General features: G+C 37.2%; 3 protein-coding genes across 5 annotated transcripts; 1 reads left to right on the forward strand and 2 right to left on the reverse strand.

The window, feature by feature from the left end:
* The first annotated feature begins 1,278 nt into the window (after nt 1-1,278).
* On the forward strand, nt 1,279-3,019 carry gadd45gip1 (growth arrest and DNA-damage-inducible, gamma interacting protein 1). The gene is made up of 2 exons (XM_020938540.2): nt 1,279-1,684; nt 2,558-3,019. Exons 1-2 carry the CDS (start codon nt 1,305-1,307, stop codon nt 2,847-2,849), a joined length of 672 nt encoding a protein of 223 aa, XP_020794199.1. The 5' UTR covers nt 1,279-1,304; the 3' UTR covers nt 2,850-3,019.
* Nucleotides 3,020-3,133: 114 nt separating this feature from the next.
* Nucleotides 3,134-11,468, reverse strand: zgc:158403 (tetratricopeptide repeat protein 39A). Of its 2 annotated transcripts, none has more exons than XM_055152886.1 (18): nt 11,233-11,468; nt 10,393-10,497; nt 9,438-9,569; nt 8,482-8,537; nt 8,089-8,156; nt 7,901-7,965; nt 7,338-7,437; nt 7,191-7,256; nt 7,011-7,119; nt 6,870-6,937; nt 5,906-5,965; nt 5,660-5,821; nt 5,393-5,484; nt 5,009-5,129; nt 4,804-4,915; nt 4,604-4,718; nt 4,317-4,433; nt 3,134-3,986 (listed from the first exon to the last, which is right to left on the reverse strand). In XM_055152886.1, the coding sequence occupies exons 1-18, from the start codon at nt 11,265-11,267 to the stop codon at nt 3,878-3,880; spliced, it is 1,692 nt and encodes a 563-aa protein (XP_055008861.1). In that variant the 5' UTR covers nt 11,268-11,468; the 3' UTR covers nt 3,134-3,877. The 2 variants fall into 2 exon arrangements, with proteins under 2 accessions (XP_055008861.1, XP_020793378.1); XM_020937719.2 differs by having other exon boundaries at nt 10,393-10,500.
* Nucleotides 11,469-12,011: 543 nt separating this feature from the next.
* On the reverse strand, nt 12,012-17,097 carry tspan34b (tetraspanin 34b). 2 transcript variants are annotated; one of them, XM_020938248.2, is made up of 9 exons: nt 16,985-17,097; nt 16,834-16,878; nt 14,685-14,762; nt 13,445-13,660; nt 13,281-13,355; nt 13,086-13,193; nt 12,886-13,011; nt 12,478-12,570; nt 12,012-12,356 (listed from the first exon to the last, which is right to left on the reverse strand). In XM_020938248.2, exons 3-9 carry the CDS (start codon nt 14,739-14,741, stop codon nt 12,303-12,305), a joined length of 729 nt encoding a protein of 242 aa, XP_020793907.1. In that variant the 5' UTR covers nt 14,742-14,762; nt 16,834-16,878; nt 16,985-17,097; the 3' UTR covers nt 12,012-12,302. The 2 variants fall into 2 exon arrangements, with proteins under 2 accessions (XP_020793907.1, XP_020793900.1); XM_020938241.2 differs by having other exon boundaries at nt 16,834-16,992.
* Between the last annotated feature and the right edge of the window lie 460 nt (nt 17,098-17,557).

Here is a 17,557-nt window from a genome sequence, read left to right on the forward strand (position 1 = left end):
TGAAGATAGGCATACATTGTAATTTGTTTAGGTAAAATACAAAACAATCTGCTTAAAAATGACCAAAACAAAGAAAATGTGACTATACTGACTCACATGTTAGTCATGAATGTTTTATGCAGAACAATTTTCCTTAATTATGCTCTCATTTCACAATTTTATTATTACCAACCACCAATAAAACAGGCATGTTGAAGTTTTTTATTTTGAAACTCTTGTCACCCTAATTTAGGCTACAATAATCTGTGGTGCTTGGACGTGCTTATACGACATTGCAATTTTAATAAAAGCTATTGCTTATGTGCCAGAATTTAAACCTTTCCCAAATCGTATTATAATCAGATGTTTATGTAAGCCAACAAATATTACACACATCCACTGAAGTTAAAACTGAATCAAACTGATCTAAGAAATGCCGTGTCAAGGGTGACCAGAATTTCAAAATAAAAAACTGGGACAGCCCCGGTTTTTTGGTGGTTGGTGAGAATAAAACTGAAACAAGCACTTAATTAAGGAAAATTGTTATGCAGAGACCATTCACAACAAACATGTGAGTCATTTTCTTTGTGTTTTGGTTGTTTTTAAGCAACTTTTTCTATGTTTTACCGAAAATATGTCAATTTATGCCTCTTTTTATTGTTGCAGGGATCAAATTGGTCAAAAAAAGGGACTCAAGGGGCATTTCTTGTATAAAACTGGGACAAATCAGTCGTTTTGGATAAATCTGATGGGACAGGGGACACAGAACAGGACTCAAAACTGGGACTGTCCCGGGTAAATAGGGACATTTAATCACCCTAGCCTTGCTGGCCAAATATTATAAACACAAAACAAAACTGACTCAAAATAAACCAAATGGGCACCATTATAATAACAAAATACAACAATATTTCCAAATAATAAAACTAAAAAGCTATTAAAATGTACAATATCTATTGGAAATACTTAAAACCATATCACTGTCCCCTACGTCTTATGTTATAGTTCCTCTTATTTGGTTAAATATACGTGGTTTTGTGGTTTTGTTTTGTTTTGTTTTTTGTTTGTTTGTTTATTTGTTTGTTTGTTTTTTTACTCCCTTGTATAATTGACTGCATTTCACCCCCGTATGTTGTTCTTTGATGTCCCTGTATCTGAACATCATGAATAAAAAAATAAAAAAAGAAAAAAAGAAGAAGAAGAAGAAGACGCCGTGTCACCACAAAATGACCGTGGGTCCCTTTTCTGCTCTGAGTTTGTGAGTTTGTTTTGTACAGGCAGCGCCGCGGTCACCTCAGCGCGGGTCCTTCATTGACAGGACAAACATGGCGTCCTCCGTGTGGTTCGGGAGGGCAGCCGTCATGTGCAGGGCTTTAAACTGGATTTCAGCGCCTAAACCCGTGTCATCTCTCATCCAAACAGCCTCGTACAACCCCAAACCTTTAAGACTGAACCTGCGGGAGCCGTACATACCGGACAAAGACAGTGAGAAAACCCCAGAGTGGCAGAAAACCGCGCGCTACGACAGGAAGCTTTACGGCCGCTATGGTTCAGCTTCAGGGATCGACCCGGCTTCACTGTGGCCCACTCACGAAGAGCTGGACAAGATTATAGCCGAGGAAAACGAGTGGCACCCTCCTCTAGAAGTGATGCGACAGAACATAGTCGCTAGAGAAAAGGAAGAGACGGAAAAGCGCCTGGCCAAGTGAGTACTGAGGTCAAACTATTCTCATGTGTTGGACTCTCTCATCCTTTTGTGTTATAAGGGACATTTTGAGGACTTTTCACTGTTGAGTTGTGCTCCCTGACTCCCAGGCATCTTTATTCTTCAGTTATAGAAGATATATTTGGTCTGTTTTTACTCAAAGTCGAATAAAAAACTGAAATACTTGCTTGAGAATTGATCTAGAATTATAGAAATGTTTCAGAATAATACATCAAGATATAAACTTACCTAAAACTAAATGCATAATACCTACAATGACATAACAAATATGGCGGTGCGAAAATATTGAAATATCAATATATCGTATCGTTTAATGTGATGATACAGTATCGATATCGGGGACTGCTGTATCGATGTATTGCCAAGAGTATTTTTTGGTTTATTTTACGACATTTTGTTACAGCGCTACTATTTTGTTGCTTGTTTAGAGGAAGGAAACTTGTTTATGCGACACATTTGACATTTTCACTGCTTTGAGAATTAAAATGTGTGTTTCACATTAACTTTGCACAAGAAGTGGTTTAACAAAGACTTTTAGTATCACAGACTTGATTTAGTCTTTATTTTTTATTAGGGTTAGGGTTAGGATTAGGGTTATTTTTTATTGACCTGTATCGAATCAGTTTGAAATATATTGTATCAAACCGAAAGTGCACTGTATCGAGATATGTATCGTACTGTGGCCTATGTATTGAGGGACGTATCGTATCAGCAATTTTTTAATGATTACCGATGCTAATAACAAAGTTGAAAGTTGATTTCCCCCCCCCCAAATATGCAGAACAGTGTAAATTAATAAAAATTTATTCTACTTTTAATGCATTTTGTACACTGTTTTATTTCTGCCTGCAGGGAAAAACTTATTGCAGCAAACATGGCCAAAATGCCCAAGATGGTTGCAGACTGGAGACGAGAGAAGCGGGAGGCTAAAGTTAAACTCAAAGAGGAGAAGGCCCGGCGCGCAAAGCTCTTGGCTGAGGCCAGAGAGCGCTTTGGTTACAATGTGGACCCCCGCAGCCCTAAATTCTTAGAAATGGTAGCCGAGATTGAGAAGGAGGAGAAGAAGAAAAAGAAACTGCTGAAGCGTAGACAGAGAGAGGAGCAGGCAGCTGGGCTTGTCACACCTCCTGCTGCCTCCTCATAGTCCGAATGTGTGTGGTAATGCTTTGGACTGTCATGGTGGACACTGTGAATATATTTGTACATAAAAGGACATTGATTTGAACCTTCTTAAACCTTCACTTTTGTTTTCCATGTTTATGTATACTGCCAGTGCTTACAAATTATCAATAAATGAACCAAATGTGTTGGAAATTATTGCAATGATTGAATGAATTGATATTTTAGATCCTCTTGCTTTATTTGGTGTAGATAAACATTTGTCGTGCAATTTCAAGTTTGCCTTTTTATTTTTATTTAACAAAAGTAGATATTTCAGTAAGTTTATTTCAAGACAAAACATGAAATATTAAAAATACAATAATTAATTGAACCTACCATAAAAGCTCTAAATTTGTTAGATGAAGCTTTAAATGATTATTGTGCCTATTACAATCAATAAAATAACCATTACAATGATGTAAACAGACGCCAATTCTAGTCAGACTTTGTACTAATAATTTGGATTTAGGACAATTTTCACTTGGGCTTATAAGGAGGTACTTGAAAGTGTTAGTGTGAATTTGATCAGGGTGCATTTATAAAGGTGCATTGTGTAACTTTATTTGTTGGGGTTCCATCAAATGCTTTTCTACATGGAGATGTTTTTGCTTTGTCTGGAGACGAAACCAGATCAAGTTACAGGTCGGATCTGTGGAGAGGTAACCGTTATCATAGTCAGAATTCCTGTCTTTTTTAGGCATTTTTTTAAAAATCACCTGTAATTGAATAAATCTAAGGTAGATCTCTTTAATGTCATTAAACATTCCAGGCAGAATAATGACACATTGACAGACACAAGCAGGTAATGAAACCCAACCAGAAAGTTGCATGGTGCACCTTGAAGTATATCCAAGTGGTGAAAGTCCCTTTGTTAAAATGTCACTCTTGACTTCATGTGTTCTTCTAAGGCTTTTGAATATCATTAATTCAAAGTCTTCTGCCCTCTGCCAGCTTGGGGCTAAAAACTCAAAAGTTGATAAGTTGAAACTGAGTTCACAGTAGAGAAGCATCTCATAGCTGTGTGTCCTCATCTTCCACTATTTCTGCCTTAACTTTGGCTAGAGCAGCATGTATCCTGAACTGTGTCCGGGACTCCATGGAGTAATCTTTGTAGTTATTTCTGAAACACATAAGAAGAATCTTTACCATTGTTGTATTGTATGTATAATATAATAATAGTCAACTCTATGATTCCTACGATAAGTTCCCTGTTTTGTAATTAAGAGTCCATTAGCCTTAGGATCCTTTTTGGGCTGGCTGTGTATTGAATAATAGCAGATTAGCTGGGTATTATTAGAGGAGCATTTTACTGCATTTTCCTATAAAGTTTATCTATCCTTATCTGTCTTATCCTTTATCTAATATCATGTAAGTTCAGAATAACAAAACTAAGGTGCAACTGCTGTAAAATATGTAGTACAGAGGTGGTCATTAGAAAATAAAAACATACTTGGCCTTGCGCAGTACTTTGATAGCGTTGTCCCTTTCACCTTTGTCAATGTAAATTAGACCCATCTCCACCAGAGCATTGGGCACCAGGTAGTGGTCAAAGCGGATCCTCCTCTCACTGCAAATACACAGGGACAGGCTCAGTGTAATCATTCAGTCTTTTACTTGAACTGATAAAATATGGATGTAATCTGTGGTGTATATATATATATATGTTTTACTAAATAAAAATGATGAATGTTACAACTTGGAACCAAATCACAATGTTAGCAGGTAGAAAGTGCTCACCTGTCACACAGCTGTTTGAAACAATCCAGAGCAGACTGCAGACAGCCCTGGTTCCTCAAACACACTCCCTTGAGCAGCAGAACCAAACACAGGTCATCCACCAGAAACTCATTCTCTGCAGAGGGGTGACAAAGGTGGTAACTTTTGTAACACCACATTTATGCTTTACAATACCACTGAAGATTGATTTGTGCAATTACCAGGATTGTCCTGTAGAGTACGCTCTGCCTCCTGCACAGTTTCCAACATGCCATTGATCAGCTCAGGTCTCATCCGGATCATACTGAAGCCATTCCACATGTACATCATCTCCTGTAGGACACCAAAGTGAAGAGCAAAGAGCATTCAACATTTTTATTGGAAAAAACCAACATAACATACAGTAATGAACAAACTAAGTCTTACCAGTGCCGGCACTGGCAGTCTGACAGGGCTGGGAGCCTTGTAGCGTCTAGCTTTACGGATTGCAAATTTCTCTGTGGGTGGAGACTTCCCTGCAATCTTCTGCTTGAAGGTGGGCACTTGTCTTACAATAAAAAATAATCAATCAAAACAATAATTTCATATTTTTAGGCTTTATGCATATATATATATATATATATATATATATATATATATATATATATATATATATATATATATATATATATATATATATATATATATATATATATATATATATATATACATATACACACACACACACACACATATATATCATATATACACATATATATACATAGACAACAACTGTCAACTGTGTGTGTGTGTATTAGGAAAACTGCTTACCTGAAGAGCAGTACCTCATCCTCCTCAAAAGGTCTGGCCTGTTGCTCTGGAAGCATGCTCAGATATGCTGCTTTCATGTACACATACATAGCCTGAGAAACAGCAAACACACTTTACTTCATAACTGACAGATTTGTTTTCGGATTTCACGCATTAAAAATTGCTGATGCAACCAACAAAAAGAGGATAGTCAACCACACTATCTTATGAAAATGGTGCAAAACATGACTCATCTTTACCAACACAAAGATCAGAAGGAGGCTGTACCTTGGACCAGCGGCTCTCTCGGCTCAGGAGGTCTGCATAGAAGTAAGCCATCTTCCAGTCTCGTTTAAAGGTGAAACACCACATGAGCTCCCAATAGCACATGTGGTGAAACTGCTTCCAGGCCTGCTGCGCCTTACAGCCATCCTCAAACAGAGCCACGGCCTGCAAACAGCAGACCGCTTACAGCCAAGATCAAATATTAACACTGCCTGTGAAAATAATGATCGGAAATGAGATTGAACATACCTCATCAATGTTGCCTTTAATCTCCTCAGTTCTGCCCGCAAAAAAGAGAAAGATTGCTCCCTGGTAAGACAATACATTCGTGAGTTTTGGTGGATAATTATCATTTAAAAAAAATATTTTGTGACATAATAAAATCCTGAACAAGGTCTAAAAAAATGTATGTGAAAGGTCAGTCCTATGGGTTAGGTAAACTCATCTTGTTAAGTTTTAAAACCTTAAATGTACAATCTGAATACATATATAGTTTGCAGAGAGGGAAGGGCAGCTGTAGGCAGAAGGTGGAGTGGCACAGGGGTAGTGGTTAGTGATAGCACTATGGTATGTTTGTCTGTGCGTGGGGAACCTTATCAAGGAGTGGAGAGTGTGGCTGGAAAGGAGTGAATAGGATTGGATGACAAAGTGATGAATTAGTAAAAAAAAGTAACCAAATCTGCTCCAAAACAATATCATTTACAGAATTTTACAGAAAATATGTTAAAAGTAACACCATGTAACTATCTGGAGATGCCATATCACCTGATGATTCCATAGAAATAGAAAGTTAAAACCATGCTAAATATTCTTCATGGAGAAGGATATGTTTTCTGCCATACTGAAGAAAATTGTAGCTAAACGAACAAGATTTCCATGAAGACAGACAAAGAAGGAGGTCCTTATCCAGGTTAAATAAAAGTCAGTTTTAAGCAGAAGCAAGCCCGCTCACAGTAAAGACACTTAAAGCATCCAAAATAAAATGGTTAAAAATTGATGGGGCTTCATAACTGCAATCGGAACATGAATTTTAGATATTTACAATAGGAACACCTGAGCACAACTGAAGCTACTAATTTCCATACATGATATGATCAGCACTTAACAACACAGGGATCACCAACTGAATTATTGTCTGTCATATTGTTTTTGATTTAGAAGACAATTTCTAAATGCACACATGGAACCTTGAGCCAAATATTTGTGAATGTACCTGTGGATAGCGAAGGCGGAAAGGTTTGAGCAGCTCCACAGCCTCAGTCACCTCTCCTTCACCAGTGCCTAAAAACAAAAGGATTTTTACACCAGTTTGCAGTGTGAATAAACCTGTAATTTAATGAGGACTGAGAAGTACCAAGAATAATAGTTAGAAATGTGTAGTAGCAGAGCAATAGGAGAGCACACAGCATCGAGCGCAGGTTCATCCCTGTGGCACCAGCCTTGAGCAGTGACAAACCAAACTCCTGAAGGAGAAAATGCAACACATTACAAACTTCAAAAATTAAATTACTATTTCATAATTGTATTTCAATACCTTGTCTCCAGAGAAACCAGCAAACTCCAACAGTTTGAGTATCCGAGGAGGAAACAAAGAGAGGGTCTGTGAATAAATTGGTGATGGATAAACAACATTAACATTTAGTATAAAATGTTGGCTAATTGATAAAGAACCTACTCGTACCAGATTAAAGGCACCTATTCCAAATGAGACACCTCCCTCTAAATGCAGGTGGCTGGCTCCTTTCTGACAATTATGGGATTTGATGAAGGAATGTAGTTCTCTAAGGAGCAAGGAAACATACAAAAGGAACTATATGTTCATAATTCAAGCTGGGTTTAAATTGAAATTGAGGTTAAAAAAATATGTATACCAGATTTTTACAGTATATACTACTGTTTTACTATATATACTATATACTATATTCTATATACTACCATACACTACATATTCTAATGCACTTTGGCCAGATTTAAAAATGTATAACAAAATAATTGATCACAATGAGAAATGACTGCATGTCAGTCTCAATAAAAGCCCTATCACGGCCCCTGATAAAGAGATGTTCTGACATGATCAAATCTGAACATGATCTGAACAGTTTAAGATGGCCACACAGAATTTTTTTTTTTTTTCCATTGATAGAATTTTACATTTATGGTGCTTTTAAATGCACTCTATTAAAATCTACAGTGGCTTATACCACTCCACATCCTACATCAGGCTCAGTCCAGTGCATGACTTACTTGTATATCAAGTAGCTGTTCCGTACTTTGATGCCCCCTTTGATAAAGCTGACCATATTTTCATCCTATAAAAATGAAATCTGATGTTATGGCAGGACATATGCATGGTTTATAATGTTACACCTCAAGCTTACATACACATGCACAAAAATAATTTTAGTCGATGAATTACATTTACAACATCAGACCTGTAGGAAGGTGAGAGCTGCTCTTTGCAGCTGACATTCAGCAAAACACACTTCAGCATGGAGCTGCACTGCGAAAAAACACACACCAAGACTGTGTAAACACAGAGACAATAGGACAAGATTAAGATGGTTCAGGCACATAAAGTCAAGGGATAGTGAACAGCATGCTGAGAGTGGAGAAGCAGGAAGCACAAGAGGAAGACCCAAGATGTTCAAATGTGGTGAGAAAAGATGCCACAAACACAACACAAAAAGATATAGTCAGTGTTAAATGAAGCTCAATAAAAGGGGATGAACAGTCCAGTGGCAAAAAGACTGGTCCCATGTATTTACTTGTTTGAGAATAAATTGAATCTACTGACACATTTTCACAGCTGTTGTTTGTGAGTTTACCTTCAGACAGAGAATCCCCAGTCTTACTGCTCAGACCTGGAGATTTTCTTCGAAACCTGAAATAAATAATTATAAATTATTATCTGTAAAATTTCTCTGATCAATAATGACATCTTAATTGCTTCTTTGCATATGTGACAGTCAAATTGTTGATGAAAGGGTTATGCAAGCAAAGTATGAAATGTGAATGCAAATCTAAATATACATATGAAAATGTGATCCTTGCCATTTCAGAGGAAGCAGGGTTATAAAGCACTGTTATAAGTAATACAAGCAACTGCAGGTTGTCAAAACCACATTCAAAACAGTACCAGAGGTTCTTTTTGCTTGTGATGAGTCCAAAACAGAAGATCTAGCAGTTTAAGCCAATTAAATAAAACATTTCTTTGTAATCTGTATTGAAAAATCATCATTTGTCTCAAAGAGAAGTTTAAATAGTTTCTCTTGTATTTAGCGGTGTCATTTTAAACTTCCAAAGTTTACCTTTAGAATTAGTGACATATTGTCAAAGAAAGCATAAGTAAATACTTTTTCTTTCTGACTAAATACAGTCAAATGACTTTGCTGACACTAGAGAATCCAGAGATCCCAGACAATGGGATCATATGTAAAAGATCGAACATATGAATCTGCCAGTCACTGTTGTCAGCAGACAAAATGTCCATAGAGGTGCTTTAGCCACAACAATAGAAAAAAGTAAACGTGAAAACACTTGAATGGAATGCTAATTCACATAATGAATGTCTTGATATCTGTAAATCTCCATTGCTTCATTGCTATTGGGAACAACAAATTTCTTGTTACAACACAAGCCTGAGCACTACTGGCTCGACAGTTTTGTGCTTCTTTAAATAAAATTAGTTGATTTCTACCACAGTTACTGTCACTGCTGTACACTTACTGGCTGCATAATGCAGTATTAAGCCTCAGTTGTGTGAGCATTTCCCCGGGCTCACCTCTGGCACACCTCCTGGGCACTCTTCATGGTGTTTCCGGCGTTAGTGATGTCGTCATGCTCAAACGTCATCATGGCCTGCATTTCCAGCACTGTGGCGTAGATCAGAGCATGGTACATGCTCTCATTCACCCTGCACCAAAACACAGACAGCCTCTAAGAAATTAACAACATCTACAGTCCAGATTCATCCTTTTCCTTTTTATCACAAAAAGTGCAAACTTTGATTTAAAATGAGCTTTTAGTTTTTAATTTTAAAATATATGTTGTACATTTACAAAAAAAAAAATAAAATAAATAAAATAACGGTTAATGTTAATTAATAAAATTTTACAATGCAAATTATTATTATTACATATGTTTTAGCAAACTGTTAAATGTAGAGTAAATATTTAACTATACAAATGACAATGTTAGCCTGAAGTAAATATTGAAATATATATGATATGACCATGACTGTCACATCTGTCATTACAGTGAACTAACTCTCAGCCACAGTGAGCACAGTTTGCCTGTGTGTGACATTTCCCTGTAGGAGAGATAAGCTTCATTATTCAGAGCCCCACTCCTATCTATCTCTCCCTCTAGCTCTAGCTCTCTCTCTCTCTCTCTCTCTCTCTCTCTCTCCCTCTCCCTCTCGCTCTCTCCCTCTCGCTCTCTCTCTCTTTCTCTTTCCTCCTTTTTCCTGTACTGTTTATTCTGCACTCAGCACTCCTACTCTCTGGGCTGTTGATTCACCAATACTTGTTGGGCGTCATCTTCGGTAAACACTTCATATCCTGGAGTCACTGGTTCAACCCGAGGCTGACCAGCAGACGGCTTTGAGGAACTAGTTTTGCACAGTCTATTCCTCACCACAAAACGCTGTTATCTTTCACCATTTGTGCTGACATCATAACAGGAGGCCAAAACCAAGTTTACAGTCTATGCTCTAGTGTGTTGCAAAAAAGGCTTACCTTGGCCTAAGCCTGTCTAAGCTCTCATTGAAGTGGTTGTTAAGGAAGAGGTCCAGCGCTTCCATGCACTCATCCAGGCACTCTTGGAGGGTCATTTGCGAGGGGCTGCTGCAGAGACACAAAAACCAGTTAGCTTAAGAGCCAGGATGTTGCTAAGAGAGGGTTGAACAACTAGGAATGTGCACTTAAAGGCTCAACATATAGAGGGGGACGCAGGCTTAAGAGAGAGTCCAGAAACCCTTTACAAATAGTGAAGCAACCCTCATTTTAAGAACTACATATTACAGTGACATATGCTGAGTTACTAATAAATGAAGATTCCATGTGTAATTCCCATTCTTTCAAATTTCCAAATATCAAAAATCCATATTTAGTCAAATCAACAAGGGAAAACCAACCTTTCACATGTGTTTAATGGCTGGCTATAACACTTGTTTTGGGAAGAACTTTACTAATAACTTTTCTCAGAAGCAAATGAATGAACAACTCTACCTCTTTGGCAACTAAACAGATGCATAATGATAATTCAGAAAAATCACAGTGTACTTTCTAAATAATGTATAATATAATGTAAATAATGTACACATAACAAAAAAGATAGGACAACAAAATCCAAATATGATTGCCCTTGAAAAATTAACTTTAATTGCATGTATTATATACTACAATAATGTTGCCTCCAGTTGGGTGCTGGCTAAAGTTGAGTAATATCTTCAGATCCAAAAGCTACTGACTACAAAAGTAATCAAAAACACCGTATGACGTAGGCTAGTATTCGTGTAAATCTACAGGCATAGGTTATCTTGAGCTTCATTCTCTTTTCAGTCGTGTTGCACTCACTTCACTGGAACATTTGCTTCTTTCCCATTGGACATGTTCTCCCCTCGGGCGCGCAGAGACGCCTGTAGCAGCAGCAGCGGCGGTGGAAGACGCAGTAGAAACTCTCCACAAAATCCACACTCATTCACAAAGTTTATCGCTTACTCCAAAAACATAAAGAAACGAGGGGATGGAAGTACATAAAATTGCGGCAGGTTCACCATTAGACTTGTGAGGGTGGGCGTGCTGATCTTGTGAGGGGCGTACACGGGAAGCGGAGGGAGGTGAAGGTATGTTTACTGTCAGCTGGAGCATGCGCACTGGGACACCTCTGAGCACCCTGCCACGCACGCACGAGCCTTAAATTAACATCAGTCTATGACTGACATCAGAGCACGTCACATTAAAACTGTCTGTAAACTTGATTCATTTTTATTTGTCTATTTGTGAAATTTAAATGTTTTAACGTTTTGTGTTGGTGCATTTGATCTATTTCATTACTAAGCCTCATGGTATGATGGTATTTTTTGATTGGACTCACCTCTAATAATTATAAAAACATTAAATACAAAACCAAAGTTGTCTACCTGTCTTATAATGTGAAAACAATAACTATAGCCTAAGGGCGTACTTTTGATAATACTAATACTGCTGATGGAAGGTTTCTGACTTGTGCACTGCTCATAGTCTGGCACCTCTGCTGCAGACCTCAAAAAGATGTCACCCACAGTCAACAAATAAAAAGATTTATTTGGAAGAATTCAAATAGATTATATAAATATGTACATATTTATCAGGTGTAATGCATTGCCTTTCACTTTGAAAACATGTCAGTATGTACAGTATAACTGAGTGGACATGATCTTGAAGTAAGCCTAAAGATTAGAGAGAATTGCTGATGGAGAGCAGCACATGTCTGTTTGCTTTTGGATTTTACTATTTGTTTTTACAAACTGTTGTTTGGAGTTGTCATTCAGGGACTCTGTATTTACATCTTAAAAAACAGAAACAGTCACATTGTGGGTAGTACTCTTTAAAAACAGTCCATAAGGTAGTATCTGGATCAGTTTCGGTGAGGAGGTGGATTTGCTTCAGGCTGACTTGATTCTACAGAAAAGGCTCATGGAGGCAACCATAGCTGCCAGCTGTAGAAAACATACAACAAATTAACATGACATGAGTGTGAATATGTGTAATAAAATACTTGCATAATGTGAAAAGAACAACTAAGATCCCTAACTTCCTTTAATAAAGTTAAGGTCGTACCTCTAAAGCTGCTATTCCCAGAGCCACTCCAATGATAACCGCACTGTTGTCATCTATCAGCTCTTTAATCCTTAAAAAGCAGCCAGACACTGGCTAAGAGACAAAAAAACAATAAAAAGCATTTTTACTCACAAAACTCAATTAATCAGCAAATTTATCTACTTTTTTTTTTAACAACCACTTTAAAGTCAAGAGATGTAATATTATTAGAACACAGTTTGTTCTCACACAAGTAACTTTGCTAACAACACAAGAAATGAAGAAAATGACAGATTTTTAATTATTTTGGTTGGAAACAGATTCTAATCATGGACCATGTCAACAATATGTTGAAGTACAGGTCAGAAGAATATCCATGTATATATTGATGTACACACTTAAGACAGTCAGTGGTTTGTGGGTACATACTGCTACTGCCGTGTTGTTGCCACAAGGAGGTCCATCACCCTGGCAGCACATTGGAGGATATCCATTCTCCAGGTGGTAGGATGAGTTGGTGAAGTCTGTGTAGTTGTTGAATCCACAACATTTTAACTGAAGAAGTAAAACACATGTTAGATTATGGTCTGAAAATGTGATTTTGAAATGACTTTGAGAGCAGGCCTAACTGTGGTCATAGTGGTGTTCCATAGTCCTGTGATGTCAGGGTTCTTCCCATAGTCTGTCTTTATACTCTCAACTGCTACATGTCCAAACTTTACAAGCAAACTGTCCACCTGGAATTATACAAAGATTGTGGATATTAACAATAAAACTGATCATAATGTTAAATTCATCAAGTATTAAAAAAAATTATGTCTGACCAGTGGTCTGAACACCAACAGCACTATGGCTCCTGCAACTTCAGCCAAGAAGATCAGCATCACTATAATGAAGAACTGTGGAAAAGATGTGAAGAGAAGATTGAATTCTACACAAATTTATGCATTCTCTATTCAGTGCAGTAGTAAGAGTAGCATGTCCGTACCAGCAGCAGCATGCACTTGCTCTCTCGCATGGCTCCACAACAGCCTAGGAAGCCAATGATAAGCAGCAGGCCCCCTAGTGCTATGAGCAGGTAGCCCACATTCATCACCTGGCCCAACTCGGACGGGGCATTTGGGATATTCTCCAGAAAACTGAAGATCGAACCACTATCCACCTTCACCCAGATGCCCACTGCCAGGATCCCTGCTCCGGCCAACTGAAGAGACAGGCAAAGGTGGGCACGTGCCATCAGCTGCGTAACACATCTGTTGTATCTCCCCTTAAGGGCTGCACAAGTCATTATAATCAAAAATCAAATGCAATGGAAGTGTGAACATAGCAAAAGTGCATTATACTTGTTGGACTGGAATCGTTTCAATGCTTTTGTAAAATTAGAAAATCTAGACTGCCATCTGCTGTCATTTTGAAGCCTTTTTCCATAGAACGGTCTGTGGCAGTGCAGCATAAACATAAGCTTTACATGACTCCATCATTAACAATAAGCCACTAAGTCCATATGTATCCATGTTTTGGCTATGCAGTAACAAACAATAAATAAATAAAATAAATGGTTAGAACAGAAAAAGCATATTGTAAAATAAATTAATTTAAATTAAAAGATTATATCTGAATTCCAGTCAAATATTTATTACTACACTTAACTCAGTGGTTCCCAAAGCTTTTTTAAAACATTTTTTACTGTGTGCCCCCTAAGACTTGATAATCACTCATGTTCCCCATAGTTTGACACACTTGTCACTTGTGTAGTGGACACTGCACACATTATAGAATATCTGAAAGTTACTAAATGTGTTATTATATTGAAACATTTGCATTACATTTAAACATTTACACTACCTTTGGAGATGCAAATGATCAAAATTGTAAAAAAAAAAGAAAGGTAACATGGCAGTTTTATGATCTTCCCACTTTACATACCCCCTAGGTTATTCTGCGTACCCCTAAGGATACCCTTTTGGCAGCCACTGACCTCACCGAGTTTTTTGTAGATCCACAGCGCTGTGTGCAAAACCCATTTACAGTTCAACACTGCCATATGCTGGTTATAACATGTCATAACAAATGGAAATGGAAACGCTCCCTCATAATGAAGTTATTGTGACAGAGGCACGACATGTACTGGAAAAATTATATATTGAGTACATTATAAATCTTTAAAATAATAATACAAAATTAAGAGTTAACTTAATCCAACTACATACATGTACAAGAAGACTTACAAAAATTATGCCATTGAAGAAAAACAGAAGGAACTTGAGGCAACTGACACAAGACATCTTTGCTGTCAATCGTTGAAGCTATGAAGAAAAAAATAAAATTCTGTTAATATACAGCTTTAAAACAGTAATAAAAAGATAATCTAGACATTTTATAAACAAGATATGGGGCAGGGTCAGAACATTTTCAAAACTGTATCACTATTATTGATCAGTGGTTAAAATGAAATGTTTGGGTTCTGTATTAACCCAAATAAGACTGTTCTGTTCACTGACTGACAGGGTACACAATACACTACAGTGCTAAAAAAAATATGGAAACTAGCCTAATGAAACACATAACCAAATAGCATGTAAATCAGCAAAAGCTAGAAACGTGCTTATGACAGATCTGGAAAAGAGTCAAATGTGACGATATTTGCATGGAAAACATTTGGTTACTCTGGGTATAATTGTACAATTTATTTTGCTGTCATTTGTTTGCGCCATTACAGGGAAATAATCCATAACTAATATGTTGAGTCAGGTTTAAAGGTACAGTATGTAGCTTTCTGGTGGTGGTACGTCACCTGCAAAAAAACATACATCAGAACATTCTCCATGCTATACTGTGAAAGATTATAGCCAATGGAACAATATGTCCATGGAAGCAGGCCCTCTTCCTGGTCAAATAGGGGTCAAGTTTGTGGAGATGGTAGTTCGCTCAGACTAGGTCAGTGAAATAAACACAACCAAAATGAAAAAAATTTAAATACACATGCAAACAAAGTTACATACTGTGGATTTAAGGTGGTTTAGGGACGCAAAATTCAAGTTTATGGTAATTTTTTTAAAGTTTATCTGCAAATAGGTTACTTTTAACACAGCAATGGCTGTTTTTGGTATAGACACTAGTTTGTTGGTGCATAATACTTCATATAATGACCTAATGTAAAACTGTATACCTATCAAATCATAATTGAAGTCTTCCTAAACCACAAGCTGGATACAAAGAAATAATATGTATATGAAGCAGGATTTTTTGTAACCCTATAAAATGACATCAAGGTGACAAACAGCTACAGTCACTCTCATATGTTTGTGCATGTTAAAATGGAGAGAACAGTAGTCTTTGTGTGAGGTGCCAACAGCAGCACCAAAACAATGACTGAGCTGAAATTCTAGTTGTGTTTCAGCCCAGGCTATAAACATATACACTGTGAAGATCATACATTCTTTCTATTAAGTGTTACATTTAGACAACAGGAAGTGACATGCCCCAACTGTTGCAGTAAGCTGGTTTCCATCAAGTTAATAATGTGTTAACAGATCATTGACCCAAGAACCACAGAGACTAGATCCCCACACTGTACTTATTGCCTTTGCTTAGCCATCCATGTCAATCTGCAATCTGTCACAAACAAGTGAGCTATTAACAAGATGACACAGCAACTCATATACCACTGCATACATACATCAAACTTTGGAGTACAAAGAATTGTGAAAGTCTAAGGAGTACTAACAATTGTCAGTTTTACTTGTAAAGTATAGTTTGGCAAAGTTCCATCACTGGACTTCTATATTTTTTCCTAACTATAGACAGGTTATGTACTGAACACAACAGTCACTTAATTAAAGTTGGTCTGAACCAAGAGTGTTGACTGGGAGCTCAGTTGGGATAGCTTTATGTAAGCATTTGAAAACAGTGAGCCGAACTAATGTAATCCCTAGACAATGTAATGTTCATCCCAGTGTGAAAGTGTTAACTACAACAACTACAGTTACCACTGTTACTTTTTAACAGTGGTAATGGATTAAATTAAACACCTGCTCACTGTGCTTAGAATAATCTCGTGTTATGTATGATGTATGCAAATTTACAAATGGCAGCCTACATTAATAATCCTACCTATTCGAACTAAAACACCTGTACGTTTCAATGTTTCCTCATAATACTTTTGATTTTGCCCATTGTATCCAAAATAAACATATCCATTATCTATCCAACCTCAGGGAAAACATAGACCAACATTTTCAAAGGATTTCATTGAGAGCCGTAATTGCAGTCAGGTTTCGGGATACAAAGGATCATTGTTGGATGGACCGTTGCGTCTTTGTTATGGTCAAATTAATAGTTCACAAATATTAGAAATAATCTTAAATCAAAGCTTACCTTTACCAGAGTTGCACTTTAGAGGCCCGGTCTCTTGTGGCTTGACTGTAGAGATAAAAGAACAACAGCAAGTATAAGAGAAACATGTATCCAATCCTACATACAATAAACTTTGAATAAACTGCTTATTTTGAATTGAGTTGATAGTTACGGTGTTGATTTCTTGTTCTTGTGCGTTGATTTTAGCCCTGTGGTTGTTTATAGGTGCTGAGGGGAGGGTGCATGGGGAGTGTCCACGAAAGCAGAGCAGCTCTTATCACTATGGAGATGCTCTGGGCTGGTCTCCCCTGGGGGAGGGAGAGAGAAAAGATGTTCACCTGTCGGCTAGCCCTTTGTACCTGTTTGAATGCACAAATATGTAACCGTATATGGGCACACCAGTAAAACACAAAAAAAGACCTTTGGGTTGTGTTGGGGCTGGTTTTTAATTTCATACACGTTTCAAAGACGTATGGAAATACTAAAAATATACGCAAATTAAACATAGCAGCTAAAGTGTTGTCCATCAGACTAATACTGGAACCACTTAAAACATCTGTGTTGATAAAGTTTTAAGTTATTCTCAGCTTGAGACCTGAATAAGTACTGTTCTTCAGAACTGATTCTATTCAAAATAAATTTATTAGAAAAGAAGATATCCTGTTTCTTTTTTTTTTTAATAATATAAAACTATAGAAAAAATACTCAAGCGACAGCTAAAATTTGCATTAACATAGGTGCTGAT

This window comes from Boleophthalmus pectinirostris, unplaced genomic scaffold, assembly GCF_026225935.1.
Source record: "Boleophthalmus pectinirostris isolate CB_2022bp ecotype Guang Dong unplaced genomic scaffold, ASM2622593v1 HiC_scaffold_17, whole genome shotgun sequence".
NCBI lineage: Eukaryota > Metazoa > Chordata > Actinopteri > Gobiiformes > Gobiidae > Boleophthalmus > Boleophthalmus pectinirostris.